Here is a 20,077-nt window from a genome sequence, read left to right on the forward strand (position 1 = left end):
TTGGTTTCTTAACCTTCTGTAAAACTTGGCAAGATCAGCAATCGGATTAGTCAGTTTTACATAAAGTACATTACAATTAGTACATGAACATCATACTGTACTGCTCCAACTGGACTAATGAAGGAGGGCATACGCCATACACTATCAGGGAAATTTTGCCTGGGCAGAGGCACTTTGGCCTACTCTTATATCAAATTTTAACTGCCAAGAGATCTTTAACATGCATGGCAATGTATACATGGGACCTCAGTTTTTCACCCCATCCAAATGACTAGACAGCTGTCCTTGTCAGGCCCTCCTTCTTGCACCACTGACAAGGGGAAACCACGTCAGAAAATCCTTGTGAACTTTCTCGGCCAATGCAGGGGATCGAACAGGAAACCTTGAGGCTAGCAAACCAGCATCTTACCCACTTAGCCAATGTGACTCCGCAATCGGATTAGTCAGTTTTACTTGTCTTCATTACAAGCGCGTGATGTGAGGGATTAGCCAATCAAATTCTCAACGTGTGGCACACAGAACTTTTGGTAGACATTGGCAGCAATAAAAAAGAAATAGAAAGAAAAAGTTGTATTTCTAAATATCTACTGGCAACAACTTCATGAATTAAATAAAATATTGTTTACAAAAAAAATATATAATCGCTATCTATCATATCAAATTCGCCATTCAAAAAATATCAAATTAGTTTCTGAAATAAAAAAAGAACATCTGATTAAAACACTATATCATTTTGTTTTTTTATATATAGTTTAAAATTTAGTTTTACTTGTCTTCACAACACTAGAATCTGGAAGAGTTGCTATATATAGGCGTTCTAGTTGATGTGAGGAATTAACCAATGAAATCTTGGCGTGCTCTGCAAGAAACTGTGGGTAAACCCCTAAAAAAGTCAATGCTGATTGATTGATCAATATGTCTGATGTCATAGGGTCAAAAGCCACTCATATGACCTCTGACGTGACCTCCCAGTACAACTATAGATCTGTATTTTAATCAGATTGTTAGAATAATAATATTTATAGTTTGGAGCGTGTAAGTGAAAGCTGCTATCAGTACCTTCACTAAATAACATTATATTATTATGTCTTCTTTACCTAGCGGAAAACCTCCCAGCTGTGATAATTTACATGGTTTAGTGCCAGGATTCAATCACCCAGCATGAGATAACAGGGGTGTGGTGGAGGTTGGGATTATTATGATAAATTAAAACGAGGGGAAGTGGATTTATTGTGAAACATATCGCTTCTTTAGCTTTATTGCTTTACCAGAAATTGTTGATAATCAAAATATATTTGTTGAAAAAAGAAAAAAAAATATTAAGTAGCTCTTTTTTATAGAATTAATTTCCGTTTATTATATTTGCACGTGTCACACTTTATCAACTTTTGAATACTTCTTTATATTCAATTATTTTTTTTATATTTATTGCCTGCTTTATCTACTTTGTAAACTTTTATAGAGACATTTTTATCAGTTTTATTCTTTATTTACATGATGTTATTTCATTTTATGTTTGAAACGTATACAACGTATGGCGGGGTTGGATGGCCGAATGGTTAGCATGTATGCGTTGTATTATAAGGTCTGTCATTGAGTCAACTGGCGTGGTTTTGATTCCCCAGTTGTACGTGACAAGGAGTAGGGTCACCTGTCCATCCTCGTGGGTTTTCTCCATGTTCTCTGGTTTCTCTGGATTCCTCCCACTGCTAAAGACCCCTATGTGTTAGTCTCAAAATGACCTAGATTGTGTCAAGTGGACATTAAACCCCATTTCTCTCTCTCTCTCTCTAAATGTATACAACCTATGCCGAAGGTACGCCTACCATATGAGCGATATTTTTCAAACGCTGGCATACGCTAGTACAATATCTTTTGGTATTTTACTTTATTTAAATGTTTTAAACATATACAACGTATGTTTAATATACACCTAGGGTTTGTCAGCGTATATAACAGTGTAGGAGTGATATTTTTTAAATGCTGTGATACGCTAGTACAATATCAATAGATATTTTATACTTTATTTAAATGATCTGATAAATAATCTGTGGATTTTTTTTGAATAAAAAAAGTCGAAACGTCGCCAGAGTTAAACATCCAAATCATGATTATTAAAATTATTGTAAGTTTTCTAAATATGCTAATATTCCACCCGTTCAGTTTAAATAATCATAAATTTTCTATATGCTAAAATTTCACCTGTTCAGTTTAAATAACCATAAATTTTCTGTATGTTAAAATTCCACCTGTTCAGTTTTAATAATGGTAAGTTTAAAATGATTCAAATTTCCTCCTGTCACTGAGTTCATTTTAAATCTATAAACATGATATAATAAAAACTGTTTCAATCAATACCTTGTCATATGTTTCTAATTTACACTTAATATTACTTCTTAATATTGGTTATATATTTTAAAGATCGCTGAGGTAGACCTACTATATTCCACAGAACTTTTTAATTTTGATTATATATTTAAAGATTGCGGAGGTAGACTTTTTGATATTGGTTATATATTTTACAGAGGTAGACCTACTATATTTCACAGAACTTTTAGATATTATTTTAATGATTGAGGAGGTAGACCTACTATATTCCACAGAACATTTTAATATTGATTATATTTTCCATGTAAATTTTTGACATTGGTTATATATTTTAAAGATTGTGGAGGTAGACCTACTATATTCCGCAGAATTTTTTAAAGATCGCTGAGGTAGACCTACTATATTCCACAGAACTTTTTAATTTTGATTATATATTTTAAAGATTGCGGAGGTAGACTTTTTGATATTGGTTATATATTTTAAAGATCGCTGAGGTACAGAGGTAGACCTACTATATTCCACAGAACCTTTTAATTTTGATTATATATTTTAAAGATTGCGGAGGTAGACCTACTATCACTGTAACCCAGGTATCGTTTAATCTTGTGTATCTAGCACTAATTTCTTTCACATTCGTTTAATATCCAATCTTTGTTTAAAAATTTGTAAAAACTGTTTAAAATCACCATAAATCGTTTAAATTGTTAAAAAATAAACAACCCAATTGATTAATGCTGTATAATGATTAATTTTTGAACAGTGATCAGGAAATTAAATACTTGTAAATTGGACACTCATTATCAAAATTAATCAGTCAGCTTTAAACTGGACACAAGTACAAATTAGATGATTTTTGTTGATTTTAAACGATTTTTACGAATTTTTAAACAAAGATTTGATATTAAACGGATGTGAAAGAAATTAGTGCTAGATACACAAGATTAAACGATGTCTGGGTTACAGTGTATATTTTACAGAATGTTTTAATTTTGATTGTATATTTTAAAGATTGCGGAGGTAGGCATACTATATTCCACAGAACTTTTTAATATTGCGGTAGTACTATGTCATATTGCTTTTTATACACCGACATTTTCATGTGAACGTATATTGTCATCGCCCGCTTCCGTCCAACTGTACACAATTTGTTTGTATACACTCAACAGGTCGCAATTCTGATCTGATTTTGACGAAACTTGAAATATAGATTTATATTGTTCAATTTCATTATCATTAATTTGCTTGCGCATAGAAGTCTTTAGCAGTGGGAGGAAACCGGCGGACCCAGATAAAACCCACAAGATTAGACAGGCGACCCTACTCCTTGTCACATACAGACAGGGAATTGAAACCACACCATTTGACTCAATGCCACCCAACCCCAGGTGTATTAGACAAGGGGGGATTTGTTCAGGTGTGTTTTAAACAGAGATTCAAGGTTCAACCCAAAACTTGTAAGGGACAATGAGTACGATTGTCTGATTATCCAGACTATTGCACTTCATCCCAAAATTGCATGTTGTTCCAATTAGATTATTGCCATATTTGGGTATTTGGCATATTTTTGACATTGGTCTCTAGAGTGTACCAAACCCTAGGTTTTTTCGTTATATACTCTTCAAAAAAAGTAGGGGATACTCAGAAACAATACAAAACTGCGGAAATGCACTGGTGTTTTTATTAGAGGTAACCAGTGTATGTAAATAACAGGCCAATTGCCTACACATGAACATAAACAGTTCATATGGGTGGCTTATCTGATGGCCCCATTTCACTCGCTAAGAGATACACCGTCAAAAGTGAAAATGGACGTTTTTGATTTTTCTCTTAATAATGAGTAATTGCTCCACCAATCCTCAGACATTCAGCAGTTCGTCGTGGCATGCTCCTAATCAACCGCCCAATCACGAATTGGGGCAATCTGACCCACTCATCTTGCAGTGCCACGGCCAATTCTTGAAGTCTTGTCGGTTGACGTTGACGTCGACGAACACGTCTCCCGATCAAATTAAACGTAACACACGAAAGCAATGATATGCTTAACAGTAAATCTTATGCAAGAACCGATAGGAATGCAAAGACGGATAGATAAACCAGCACGCGGCAGTTTTCATCAACCCTTCCTTGAAGTGTCAAATTTGACAATGAACCCCTCCCACGTGTATGGCGCTAATGCGTGTCGCATGTGCAGCTCAGTGGTTCTGTTGGGGCGATAAGTTCTTCATCTGTGAACATACTCTCAAAGCATGTCAAGTGTCCATGACTACCTATCATATCACAACCTGCATAGGCACAGTGAAACTTTAAACTAGCTGCAGGCAAAGTTTGTGTTTTATTTTCATATCGAACCTATAAACAAAACACATTGCAGTGAACATTGATTTTTCATTTTACTTGCTAATTAGTGCAATGTCCCTAAAGATTGGCTGTTCTCATATATTTGTTTTTGCATCATTTATAATTGAGACACTATTGTAAAGACCCAGTTGTTGCTGATGTGTCATAAATCATCATTTCTTTCTTTCTTTTTACAACAAAAAAAACCCCAATGAATTTAATGAGAACAATAGAACTTAATGCCCTCATTGTATCGATGTTCAGGTGTGGCCCAGTGAGTGGTACAGGTTCACTGATCAGAAGGTGCCAGGGGTTGGTTGAGATTTCTGTAATCCGGGTATCATTTAATCGGGAGGTTGGATGGCTGAATGGTTAGCGTGTGCGCGCTGTATCATAAAGTCTGTCATTGAGTCGACTGGCGTGGTTTCGAATCCCTGGTTGTACGTGACAAGGAGGGGTCGCCTGTCCAGCCTCGTGGGTTTTCTCCGGGTCCTCCGGTTTCCTCCCACTGCTAAAAACCCCTACGCGCAAGCGAATTATGTAAATAAAATTAAACCATATGTTAGTCCCAAAATGACCTACTTTGTGTCGAGTGTACGTTAAACCCCATTTCTCTCTCTCTCTATCTCTCTCTCTTCTCTCTCTCTCTCTATCTCTCTCTCGTATCATTTAATCTTGTGTATTTAGCACTAATTTCTTTCACATTCGTTCAATATCTAATCTTTGTTTAAAAATTCATAAAACTCACCCAAAATCATCTAATTTTATATTAAACGAATGTGAAAGAAATTAGTGCTAGATACACAAGATTAAATGATACCTGGGTTACAGTGATAATCCCCCATTGATTTGCATCTACTTTACATGATCTGTTGAAATTTAAACTTATATGAATTGTAGGACAGTCGGGTGGCAGAATGATTAACGCATGCACGTTAAATCATAAGGTTTGTCATTGAGTCACGTGGCATGGTTTCGATTCCCAACTTGAATGTGACAAGGAGTAGGATTGCCTGTCCAAACTCGTGGATTACCTGTCCAAAAAATGCAACTGACGATCAGATTAATTGTTCGCAATTATGGCGCCACGGTGGCTTAGTGGGTAAGACACTGGCTCGCTAGTCTGGAAGGCGCGTGTTTGATCCCTGCATTGGCCAAGAAAGTTCATCAGGATTTTCAGGCATGGTTTCCCCTTTTCTTTGGTGTAGGACGGAGGGCCTGATAAGTACAGCTGTCTAGTCGTTCAGATGTGACAAAAAACGAGGCCCTGTGTATACATGGACGTGCACGTAAAAGATCCCTTAGGAGTTGGATTTCGATACAAGAGTATGCCAAAGTGCTGCTGCCTGGGCAAAAATTCCCTCATAGTACACTGTATGTCATATGCCCGTCTTCAATAGCCCAGTATAGGAGCAGAACAGGAGGACATTAAACCCCATTTCATTTTGTTTAAAATTATGATAGTCACTTTAATTGAACTGAGTAGATATTTCCACAGCTGTGATTAAAATATATTGATATCTATATCGCAGTTGTAAATATATTTATTATTTACGGTGTATTGTATTGTAAATGTTTATAAAGCCTGTCTGTGGTTAAGCCATGTCTGTACTGAGATATCCGATTCCATATAATATGTCAGTCTGTGGTTTAGTGTGAGTTCCCAGCGCCCATTCGGTTTGTATTTCCATTTCTTTATTTTCATAAATCATTAAATAAAAATCGAAGATATATAGTTTCACTTGGGGGCTTACAGCTGTTTTTATATTTATTTGTTATCACCATTATGTTTTTTGATTTTTTTAAAAATATAGTAGGACGTTAAACCCCATTTCATTTCATTTCATTTCTTTTTAAATATTTGGGGGTTGGATAGCCGAATGGTTAGCATGTGCGTACTGTATCATAAGGTCTGTCATTGAGTCATATGGCATGGTTTCGATTACCCAGTCATACGTGACAAAGAGTAGGGTCGTCTGTCCAACCTTGTTGGTTTCCTCCCACTGCTAAAGACCCCTACGCGCAAGTGTATTATTGAAATCAAATTGAACCATATGTTAGTCCCAAAATGACCTAGGTTTTGTCAAATGGACTATAAATTCTCTCTCTCTCTTTTTTTAAATTTTGCACTTCTAAGAATTTTGTGCAAGAGCAAACACCTGCTTGCTCCGACCTTACCAAATCTTCAGTATCAAGCCAGAGAGGTTCCGCAAAACACTGAAATACATTCTTTACATATTGATAGGTGTCATGAATGAGGTGGAGTATGCTCACTCTTTTTGGAACATCAGATACCACTACACAATTGTATGTAATCATTTTGCAAAGGTTGGGATCTTGAAATGTTTTCCTATATTGATTCCCATTTAGGTAGCCCACTCACCTGGTACTACAGCTGGCCAAACATTATGTACATCAGATAAACTACTTTTAAAGCACAAAACTGTTCAACTAGTCTCTTATGAACTGGTTTTTATTCAAAAAGCACGACATTTCGACAATTGTTTCTTATCGCTATTGTTATTCTTAGTGTTTAACGTCCGCTTCCACCGAAAGTGACATTGCAGACAAATCTTTTTTTTTATTATTATCTTAGCGCATGTGGGAGGAAACCGGGGTACCCAGAGAAAACCCATGAGGTTGAGAAGGCATCCCTATCTCCAAGTCACATACGCTCACACCAGAGATCGAAACCACAGCTGCAAGCCAGAGGTGACCGGACAGCTTGAGGCTGAAGCCCGGCACTCTAGATGACTAGGCCATTCCCCCCCCCCACATTTGATAAACTTGAGTTGAATATATAAGAGTTGCATGACGAAGCCATTTACAGAGATTAAATTACAATAACAATAAGAAGTAACAGATTGAACAACAAACAAAACAAGATAATAGACTTCCTAATTAAACAGTCCAGACAAAGGATGATATAAACTAATTATGAATACCTTCAAAGGTATCACCTCAGTGGAAGCGGACGTAAAATACCACTAACTCACGCACACCTTCAAAGGGAGCCATTGGGTGAAAACATGTTATAGTACATCAGGTTTTAGTATAAAACTAGTGATAGGGTGACCCATGCACTCTACAGAAATACAGCCCACTGCTGATAGTTCGAGACTACCACTGAAGCGTGCACATTCGCTGTGTCAAGACCAACTCTCTGACAGTATGATGCTATAAATAGCCATGGCACATGCAATTCTCTATAAATCTATCAACTATTACAGCCGTAAAAAATTTATTGTTGACAGTTTTGAATAGCAGTAAAATTAAGCTTCTTGGTTATTACAGCAGATTTAGAAATTATGTTCGTTTCATTTTTTAAATCGCTTATCATTAACTGTACCGTTAAGAGCGGCATCTTTTGGTTTAGTACAAATAATATCTCTGAAACACTCGGGTTAGACAGGAACATGATACTAGCAGTAGTTTCATTTTTCTTTTACAAGCTTCTTAAAACAATTGTTGAGCTAGCTAACGTGCTTATTTCTTAATTCAATTTCTTGTTCTAGCTTTCTGTTATGTTTCGTAAAAAAAGTAGTCTTGATTATCCCGACCTGTCAATCAGATGTAGAATGGTCGATAGACTGGTTAAGCGAGACTAATTTCAAAACAAGGGCACGTAACCTATCTTTTACTCAAAAGTGTCTGGATGTTATGGACGACACTTGGAACCAGTTTTCAGTCTATTATTTATAGATGATTAATGGTCATAGCTTATTAAGTACAACATGATCGTTTATTTAGTGACTATAATTGTGTGAAACTGATTTGAGGCTTGGCATATATATAAATATTGTGGCGTAATTGTCAAGATATTTGGAGATATTTATTTATGGTGGGTCACCCTACTAGTGACTGTTTCCCATAAAAATTGTGTTCTGTTAATTAATGTGTTTCCCACTTAAAGATTATAGTCAACGCTCTTTTAGTTATCAAGCACCTGTTTCGAAATAATCTACCATTTAGTTTCAGATGTATATCTCTATATTCTTTTAAAAAACATCTGAAAAACACATTTATTTAATCAGGCTTTTAACTGACTCTGTATACAATCGTTAACATGTCCATAATTTTGTTGTTTATTTATGATTACATTGTCACTTTGTAAAGTGCCCCAGAACAAGTTATACGAAAGAGTGCACTAAAAGTATTATGTAATAATAGTTATTATAATTTTACATTTTGCTAATGGATTTGAGTACTTGATGAACCCTTAGTATAGGATGGTATATTTGTTTTATTTCTGAAGTAGTTTTTTGTTGAGTACATATGCACTGATTTCGTAGATCCAAGTAATGCTATACTTGTATTTAGATCTTCTTTTGATAATTCATATCCTCTTGGTTTGATAAAAACTCTTTAGTTGAGTACAGCTGGTTGTCTATAGTCGTTCGATTCCCCGGTTGTATGTGACAAAGAGGAGGGTCGCCTGTCCAACCTCGTGGGTTTTCTCCGGGTGCTCCGGTTTCCTCCCAGTGCTAAAGACTCCTACGCGCAAGCGAATTATTGAAATAAAATTAAACCATATGTTAGTCCTAAAATGACCTAGTTTGTGTCTAGTGGATGTTAAACCACATCTCTCTCTCTCCCCCTCTCTCTCTCTCTCTCTTTAGTTGAGTACAATTATTTGCACTAACCAATGCTTTAGAGATATGTATATAAGTAGAAGTTGTTTTGACAATTGATACTCTTCTCAGAGTGATGTAAAGGGTTTTAGTTGTGATATCAAGTAGATAGTGATGATTGACGTAAACAGATTGATAAACAGGTAATTAGTGAGGAGGTTATCAACTTGTTCTTATCTCATCTGTTGGCCTGGTTTGAGAGAGAGAGAGAGAGAGAGAGAGAGAGAGAGAGAGAGAGGTGGGATGCCAGGATTCAGAGAGATTTTAAACTCCACTTGACACAAACTAGGAGAGAGAGAGAAATAAAATGAAATGAAATGAGGTTTAACCTCCTACTGTTCTGCTCTGAACTGGGCTAATGAAGACGAGCATACGCCATACAGTGTGCTATGAGGGAAATTTTGCCCGGACAGTGGCACTACGGCCTACTCTTATATCAAATTCCAAATGTCAAGGGATTTTTATGTGCATGCCAATGTGTACACGGACCCTCGGTTTTTCGTACCATCCAAACGACTAGACAGTTGCCTTTGTCAAGCCCTCCGTCCTGCATTACTGACAAGGTGGAACCACGCCGGAAAACTGTATGAAATTTCTCGGCCAATGCAGGGATCGAACACCCGACCTCCAGGCTAGCGAGCCAGCGTCTTACCCACTTAGCCACCAAGACCCCCTGGAGAGAGAGAGTGGGATGCCAGGAGTAAGAGAGAGTTTAAACTCCACTCGATACAAACTAAGTCATTCCAATAATTCATTTTGTGTGGAAGTCTTCAGCTCTGGAAGGAAACTGGGGGACCCGATACAAGGTTGGGCAGGTGACCCTACCACCCCTTGTCACATACAGGCACATCCTCAGTATCCTCAGTGGTCTCACTCCGTTCATCTACACTATATACCCTGGGTTCATCCATGGGTATTCATGTATTCAAATTATCCACCCTTGATCGTAGCAATGAACAAATCAAAAGACAGTTTAAAAACCAGTCTTAGTCTTAGCGTCATTGCTTATCGAAACCACACCACAGACCCTATATTCTAAAGTTTCCCTCTAAATCCAAGGATTAGCATCCTTCTCTTCCCCCCCCCCCCCGAAATCCTGCCCGGTAAAATGGATAGAAGCTCAAGTGATGGACACATTAGCCGATTCAATCGACGCTGAATTTTATTTGGCTGAATGGGTGAACACACTAGACGAACCCTAGCCCGATCACCTTTGCATTACCTTTCATGTCACATGAATAAACATGGCGGCGACCATGTCTTCAAACAATCACCTGACTTTTAGATATGATTGGATGATGAGTGGTGATTGGCTAATGAATTCTACATTCGGGCGAATGCTTCGGAGAAGCGGACACACTAGGCGAATATATCAAACATGTTTGATTTGGGCGAATCATTCAGCAAATTTCGACGCCGATTGATTCGGTTGAATCATTCGTCTAGTGTGTCCACCGCTTAAAGATACATTATGGGAGATTCGATAACGAGTTGGCAGTTCTCACTATAATAGTTAAAAACTAGATAATGTAAAGGCAATTTGCTGAAAATTTCATTCAAATTGATCTACTATGAACCAAGATCTAAGCGATTGAAATTTCTGCCTAGCCTTGATCATCATTACTAAAGTCAATACGATAAACAGCATAGTCTTGAATATCCATTTAATTGTTAAATCGTGAAGGAAAGTTATGCAGTAAATCAGCTCACAATCCACTAAAGATTGCAGGCTAGTGATGCCATCTAGAGTTGATTGTGGTCTGGATAGGTTAATTAATGTCTAATTAATAATTTAGATAACATTTCAGGCCTAAAGAAATACCTGCAATAGACAGACTTAGCTCTTGCATAATGTATGTTTAAGCGATATTCTTCTGTTCATTCTTACCATATTATTTTTCAGCTTGATATGTTGACACCAAAACAAAACGGTACAATGGAGGAAGAGGTTGATGGAGATGAGAAGAAAGAGAAGCCTTCATCGGCCACCATCAAGGGAATGTGGAAAAAGGCTGTTAAAAGTATGAAAAGCGAAGAAAAGAAGAACTGGCTGGTGAGCTGCTGTTTTTTATTGAATATCTTTTAGTTGTTGTAGGGGGGTTGGATGGCCGAGAATGGTTAGCATGTGCGAGCTATATCATAAGGCCTGTCATTGAGTCAACTGGCGTGGTTTCGAATCCCCGATTGTACTTGACAAGGAGTAGGGTTGCCTGTCCAACCTCCTGGGTTTTCTCCGGGTCCTCTGATTTCCTCCCTCCGATAAAGACCCCTATGCGCAAGTGAATTATTGAAATAAAATTAAACCATAAGTTAGTTCCGAAATGACCTAGTTTGTGTGGAGTGGAAGTTAAACTCCATTTCTTTTGCATATTGATTAGAAATTACAATAAAAACAGAACGATTGAATGTAAAATCACTTTATATACATTCGTTTTACATTATTATTTGTGTTGCGACCCATTTGTGTCCATTTCTAGGTGCTAAACAGATAGTTTTATACCGACCAGGATATAGGAAATCTTTAATGATGTCCTCTATTTATCTTCCCTTGCTCCAGACCTGGACCTGGTTCCTAGAAAATTCTTAAAGTAAGCACAAAGTCCTGCTTCACTTTTTCTTCCATAATCGAAACTTTATAAAATACCATCTCTAGAAAATTCTCTAGTTATCTTCCCTTGCTCCAGGTGTGAAATGGGGGATCACGTGGCTAAGTGGGTAAGACGCTTGCTCGCTAGCCTAGAGGTCGGGTGTTCGATCCCTGCATTGGCCGAGAAAGTTCATCCAGATATTCCAGGGTGGTTTCCCCTTGTCAGTGATGCAGGACGGAGGGCCTGACAAGAATAGCTGTCTATTCCTTCGGATGAGATGAAAAACTGAGGTCCCGTGTATACATTGGAATGCACGTAAAAGATCTCTTGGCAGTTGGAATTCGATATAAGAGTAGGCAATAGTGCCACTGCCCGGGCAAAATTATGTTATATGTCACAGATTTTATTTTATTTCTATGAAAAATCAAAAACTTTTCAATGTTAAAAAAAAAAAATCCCGGAACTAATAAGGACATTGTGAATAATAATACTGACTGATGACACATCTGCCAAGTGTCGTCGATGCATTCATCAATTTTATTCTGTTTCTTGGAAATGTCACAGGGTGAAATCAGGTCTTTTAGTGGAGGAATGGCAGAGTTTGTTTCATATGGTGTCACAGCACAACACTACATATTCCTCGTCTTTTTCCTCTGGGAGAATGATAACTGTTCTGACCTTTAATTACTGTGGAAACTTCTTCTTGTGACATTTAAGAATGTATCTGCTAGTCTTTACTTATCAAGTCAATAAATTTCATACACTGGAAGTTCATGACTTTAGTCCTGATCTTTGAAATGCCATATGTAACCTGCATCAATCATAATTGATAGAAAGGAAAATCTTGTCAATCATTTTGTTATTGTGATTTTTAGACTAACATACTTTTCTAGGTCAGGTCTAAATATTAAGGACACCTGCAGATTGTCGTCATAGTCACGAGAGGTAAACAGGGCTAGCGCTAACTCTAATCCTAGCCCTAGATCTAGCCCTTACCCTAACCCTAGCTCACCATCTCGTCAACAATCATGTGCCTTAACCATAGAGAAATCTGCAGGAGGTCTTAATATTTAGACCTGATCTTCTTTTCTATGGTGATGTGCAGATTATTCCTTTAGCAGAGAGAGAGAGAGATAGAGAGTTTAACTCCACTTGACAATCGGGACCAACATATGGTTTAATTTTATTTCAATAATTCGCATGCACATAGGGGTCTTTAGCAGTGTGCGGAAACCAGAGGACCCGGAGAAAACCCATGAGGTTGGACAGGCGACCCTACTGATCCTTGTCACGTACAACCGGGGAATCGAAACCACGCTACTTGACTTAATGATAGAATTTATGATACAGCGGGCATTTGCTAACCATTCAGCCATCCAACCCCTCATTCCCTTTAGCACTCGGTTCATATATTTAATGATTACCCCGGTTCTTAGAAGAAAATAAGAGAAAAATGATATAATTCCTGCAGGTATATATATATATATATATTCTTTCAACTGCCTAAAGGGGGGTGGATGACAGAATGGTTAGCACGTGCCGGCTGTATCATAAGGCCTGTCATTGAGTTAACTGGCGTGGTTTCGAACCCCCGGTTGTACGTGACAAGGAGTAGGGTCGCCTGTTCAACCTCGTGGGTTTTCTCCGGGTCCTCCGGTTTCCTCCCACTGCTAAAGACCCCTATGCGCAAGCGAATTATTGAAATAAAATTAAACCATATGTTAGTCCCGAAATGACCTAGTTTGTGTCAAGTGGACATTAAACCCCATTTCTCTCTCTCTCTCTCTCAACTGCCTTGAGCCATCAGTAACTCTCCTTGTTGTAGATTCTTATACCAGTTCTTGCGGCCACTGCATCTATTCTCGTTGATTCTTCCCGTTTTGCGTTGTCCATGAAGCACTTGATCTGCCCAAAATAGCCTGTAACATGTAAATAGCTCTGCTTGTGGTTGGTCCGTATACCAGTTCCTGCAGGCACAGCATCTATTCTCATGAAACTTACAGTTTTGGATTGTCTAAGAAGCACTAAGTTACAGGCTATTTGGGGAAGTGCAAGTGGTAAAATATTAACCCAGCGGGGAAAGTAACCTACGTGTATCAGAAGAGTGGTCTCGGTTTTGCTTTGAACACTGTACTCTCATGTATTATGACAGTGCATACATAACAAGGACCGTCAAGGGAAGTGTGGGGACCATGGGAAAAATGGTAAGCCTATCTAACTCTTTATTTTTTTTTATTCTGTGAAATCATCAATAGTGTTTTTCTGCCATTTTGTGTGTAACATATCACAAATTTCTTCATTTGATTTGTTAGTTGAAGTTTGTTATGAATGCTAAAAAATAACCTCTGTGGTGTACAAGGGTCCATACCCTGGCTTCCCTCTAGCACCACCTGGACCTGCACGTAGACATGCAACAATGACCACATGTTAGTTCGAACATTCTCTCGGCAGCCACCATATTTATGGAATTGACTATCTCTAGAATTAAAATGTTCAGAATCCAAGAAAGCTTCTAATACCTGCACAGAGGCCTTCATCACTATAATTTGGGAATCATTTAATCTTGTGTATTTAGCACTAATTTCTTTCACATTCATTCAATATCAAATCTTTGCTTAATGATTTGCAAAAATTATTTAAAATCACCAAAAAATCATCTAATTTGTACTTGTGTCCAGTTTAAAGCTGACCATTCAATTTTGATAATGAGTGTCCAATTTACTAGCATTTAATTTCTCGACCACTGTTAAAAAGTAAACAGCCCAATTGATTATTGATGTATAATGATTATTTTTCGAACAGTGGTCAGGAAATTAAATACTTATAAATTGGACACTCATTATCAAAATTAACCAGTCAGCTTTAAACTGGACACCAGTACAAATTAGATGATTTTGGGTGATTTTTATGAATTTTTAAACCAAGATTTGATGTTAAACGAATGTGAAAGAAATTAGTGCTAGATACACAAGATTAAATTATACCCAGGTTATAGTGATGCCTACTCTTTTTTGAATTTCAATACAATGGTTAACGTGTGCACAGTGTATCATAAGGTCTGTCATTGAGTCAACTGTGGCGTAGTTTCGATTCCCCGGTTGTACGTGACAAGGAGTAGGTATGCCTGTCCAACCGCGTGGGTTTTCTCCGGGTCCTCTGGTTTCCTCTCGCTGCTTAAGACCTCTATACGTGCAAGCGAATTATTGAAATGAAATTGAATCATATGACTTAATTTATGTCTAGTGGACATTAACCCCCCCTCTCTCTCTCTCTGGTTTTCTCCCACTGCTAAAGACCCCTACGTGCAAGCGAATTATTAATAAAATTAAACCATATGTTAGTCCTGAAATGACCTAGTTTGTGTCAAGTGGACATTAAACCCATCTCTCTCTCTCTCTCTCTCTCTCTCTCTCTCTCCCTCTCTATTTAGATACAGTTGTATAATAACAATAATATCTCCTGGCTGTGTATAATATCAAGTTATTACCTTAATCAGATCAATTAGTGGTCGATATCTGTGAAATATGATAATATCTCCTGGCATATTTACATGGTACCAGTTCCTCTGGCACCAGCCTCAAGCTCCTACTTATATAATTAATCTGTAGAATTTTATTACAGAATATAAACAAAACGCTAATTAGATAAAAACACATATGTAAACAACGTCTTTTAATCCCAGCTCAAAATCTTTTCTGTTCCGCAATCCCTTGTGTAAAATAATTAGTGATAACTCTAGAACCAGCTCTAGAAATTTTAGAATTATTGTATTAGTAGATTATTGTGTCATCTTTGATTGGCATTTAGTAATTGAACATATTAACATAAGGTAAAATTTTACGGATACACAATTACTGAGTTTAATACTAAGCGACGTTTCGACGAGGATAATCTCGTCTTTATCAAGCAAATGATACAGGTATGTGAATAGTAGGCAAATATATACAGAATATGCAACAAAATAAGTGTATTTGATTGTTACCCTGTGTTAGATTATTATGTGTTTATGCGTTTTATAAGTGTTCATATCTTTTTATTGTGTTTACTGGGGCATTACACTATAACCCACGTATCATTTAATCCTGTGTATTTAGCACTATTTTCTTTCACATTCATTCAATATCAAATCCTTGTTTAATTATACGTAAAAATCTTTTAAAATCACCAAAAATCATCTAATTTCTACTTGTGTCCAGTTTAAAGCTGACCATTTAATTTTGATAATGAGTATCCAGTTTACAAGTATTTAATTTCTCGATTACTGTTAAAAAATAAACAGCCTAATTCATTATTTATGTATAATGATTAACTTTTGAACACTAGTCAGGAAATTAAATACTTGTAAATTAAACACTTATTTTAAGCTGGACACAACTAGAAATCAGGGCCCTTATTCACGAAAACTTAAACTAAGTTACAACCAAAATTTTAAGAAATACTGCAACTTCATTGGATATATGCAAATTGATTTTACTGGTCAGCCAATCGAATTGCAGTATTTCTTAAAATTTTGATTGTATCTTAGTTTAAGTTTTCGTGAATAAAGGCCCTGATGATTTGCGGTGATATTAAATGATTTTTACAAATTTTTAAACAAAGATTTGATGTTAAACGAATGTGAAAGAAATTAGTGCTAGATACACAAGATTAAATGATACCCGGGTTACAGTGTTAATTGTCCGATGATTGGGAGCCATCGTGGCTCAGTGAGTAAGATGTTAGCCCGTTAAGCAGGAGGTCCCATGTTCGATCCTGGTGTTGGCCGAGACAGTTCATTGTGATTTCCCGGCATGATCCCCCCCCCCCCCATGTCAGGGGTGCAGGAAGGAGGGTCTGGCAAGGGACAATATATAGCTGTTTGGATGGAACAAAAAAAACCTGAGGTCCTGTTTACACATTGACATGCACATACATGTAAAAAATCCCTTGACAATTGGAGTTCAAAATAAGAGTAGGCCATAACGCCGCTGTCTGGGCTAAATTTCCCTCATATAGCACACTACATGGTTTTTGCTCGTTTTCATTAGCGCAGTCGAGGCTGAAAATTTGGATGTTATACCACAATATTGGTGTCCGCCATTATCACATATGCGATAGAACTGGTTTAAACACATTCCAAATATAATTTTAACACAGATATTATTGCTACGAAAGATGCGTAACGAAGATTTGAAGAAACGTAAGTGACGAAAAAAATGGAAAACAAGAGTTATCCTTCTATATAACTGACTGAAGTAACGAGTGATAACAGATACAAGGGTGAATTCCTGCTTACTGATAATTCCGTTGAAGAGGAAAAGTTGTTATATGAGACTATTTCAGAAAAATAGGACTTTAAACCCCATCCATTTCATTTTTATTTATTGTCTGTGTCTGAACATTGTTAAACTGTGTTATCTCCCTTTGTTCAAACAATTGTCGTCTGCTGTAGCAGAGGACCAAGAGTTAAAAATCTATTTAACAGCAGTAACAAGAGGTAAAGAAACAGAGCTTAACGTCCACTTGATGCAGACCAGGTTATTTCAGGAAAAAAATTGTTTCAATAATTCGCTTGTATAAAGGATTCTGTAGTGATGGGAATGGTGAGGGGGGGGGGAACTAAAGGACCCGAGGGAAACCCATAAGGTCAAGTAGCATTAAACATTTCTGGTAACTGGTGGCCATCTATGAAAGCTGTTATTTCCCCTTGTCAGTGGTGCAGGACGGACGGCCTGACAAATACCGAGACCCTGTATACAAATTGGCGCACACGTAAAAGATCTCTTAGCAGTTGGAATTCGCTATAAGAGTAGGCAATAGTGCTGCTGTCCAGACAAAATTTCCCTCATAGCACACTGTGTGCCATAGGCCTATGCTCGTCTTCAAGGAAATCAAATTGAACCACGTAATTAGTCCCAAAACAACATTTTGTGCCGAGTGGACATTAAACCCCATATATCTCTCTCTCTCTCCCTGTCTGTCTGTCTCTATCTGTAATAATACATATATACAACCTCGATCTAAATATAGAATAGAAACATGTCTATAACAAGATAAACTAATGATGCTAATCTCCACACAGCTCATATATTCTACTCTCTCTCCAAGACTTTGGATGATATTGAGTTAGAGACTAAGCTACTTTAACGTTTCATCAACATGATACTTCAACCATATTTATATAGTAAATATCATTTATGTGATTATTTAGGGGGACTGGGTGGCAAAATGGTTAACATGTGCGCACTGTATCATAAGGTCTGTCATTGAGTCAAGTGGAGTGGTTTCGATTCCCTGGGTGTACAGTTTCCTCCCACTAGTAAAGACCCTATGCACAAGCGAATTATTGAAATAAAATTGAACCATATGTTAGTCCTGAAATGACCTAGTTTGTGTCGAGTGGATGTTAAACCCCATCTCTCTCTCTCTCTCTCTCTCTCTCTCTGTAATAAAAAATAAAGCAACAGATATATACAACCAGGTTCTAAATATAGAAGAATGTGATAATTATCTCTTTATTTTCTCATCCACAAAACTTGACATAAACACACTTAATCCTAACTTACCTATAACATATAAACAAATGTACAGTTACATCAACTTCATTCTACATTGTATTTGTAAAATTAGGAATAAAAATAGACGCTGGTATAGTTACATTATTGTGATATTTTGCCAAGATCTTGATTCACGTCTCAGATGCCTGCTGTCTAGATCTCTTTGTGGTACAGTAGGACAACGTTTCTCTTTTAAAGTCGAGGTGATGTGCTAGTAGTCGTGGTGATAGGTATAGGTGTGCAATATTGAATCGGAATCACGTAGGATCGTCTCACCGAAATATTCTTCTCACCAGCTGGGGGTATAAATATCAATAAGAAGATAAAGCCGTTTCTTGATTGTTTTAAAAGATTCGAACGATTGTACAAAAACATCAATTTGTCAGAGGTTGTCAGCGGACGTTTATTTTTTTTTATCTCGGAAGAAGATAAAGACGTTTTTTGATTGTTTTCAAAGATTTGAACTGTTTTAGAATATATATCAATTTCTCAGAGCTTGTCAGGGAACGTTTATATCTTGATTGTTTTCAAAGATTTGAAAAATACATCAATTTGTTAGAAAGTGTCAGAGCTTGTCAGCGATACGTTTATTTTTTAATCTCGGAAGAATCAACATCTCGACTACCTACCTGTCAGGAAATCAGTCACCAAGTTGAGAGATTAGTTGTTAAATAATTTCAATGCCAATTATTCAGATGGATAAAAATGCAGGACGAACTTTGGATAATATTTTCACTACTTTGGTAATTGTTTTATATTTTATTTATTTTTTATCAGATTAATACATTTTATGACTTTGGTTTACAGTTGTTCAGTGAGTATGCTGGAGGTCCCGTGTTCCATCCAGGTGATGGTTGGGAAAGGTCATCGGGATTTTCCGGTGTGGTCCCCCCTTGTCATATGTGCAGGATAGGACATCTTGTGGGGTTTTAAAGTTCTACTGTTCTGCCCCGACTTGGCTAATGAAGATGGGTATACGCCAGACAGCGTTCTATGAGGCAAATTTTGCCCAGACAGTGGCGCTATGGCCCACTCTTATATCGATTTCTGATTGGCAAGGGATCTTTTACATGCACGCTAATGTTTACACAGGACCTCGTTTTTTTTAGTCCCATCCAAATGACTAGACGGCTGTCCTTGTCAGGGCCTCCATCCGGCACCCCTGACAAGGAGAAACCATGCCGAAAACTCCTGATGTACTTTCTCATTCAATAGCGGGTTCAAACCTGTGACCTCCTGTCTAGCGAGCCAGCATTTTACCCACTTAGCCACCGTGCCTCCAAATTAGCGATAGAAAGAAATGGGGCTTAACATCCAATCAACACAAAAACTATGTTATTTTATCTAAAACTTGAGATATTAATACTGGTATATATATCTCCTTAGATCACCTCAAACCAACTGAAATATGTGAATAGCTTATTATTGTATTATATGAAGATTTTGGGGGGTTGGATTGTCGAATGGATAACATGTGCACGCTGTATCATAAGGTCTGTCATTTAGTCAACTGGCGTGGTTTCGATTCCCCAGTTTTCGGTTAGAAGGAGTAGGGTCGGCTGTCCAACCTTGTGGGTTTTCTCTTGGTCCACCGACTTCCTCCCACTGCTAAAGACCCCTACACGCAAGCGAATTATTGAAATAAAATTGAACCATA

General features: G+C 37.3%; 1 protein-coding gene across 1 annotated transcript in view; it reads left to right on the forward strand.

Annotated features, from left to right (window-relative positions):
* LOC126824038 (uncharacterized) overlaps positions 1-20,077 on the forward strand; it is a 183,324-nt gene that overhangs the window by 136,326 nt on the left and 26,921 nt on the right. Inside the window, exon 11 of the mRNA XM_050553188.2 lies at positions 11,200-11,349. Within this exon, the coding sequence (XP_050409145.1) occupies positions 11,200-11,349 (150 nt within the window). The remainder of the gene's footprint in view (positions 1-11,199; positions 11,350-20,077) is intronic.

Source organism: Patella vulgata, chromosome 6, assembly GCF_932274485.2.
Source record: "Patella vulgata chromosome 6, xgPatVulg1.2, whole genome shotgun sequence".
In the NCBI taxonomy this organism is placed as follows: domain Eukaryota; kingdom Metazoa; phylum Mollusca; class Gastropoda; family Patellidae; genus Patella; species Patella vulgata.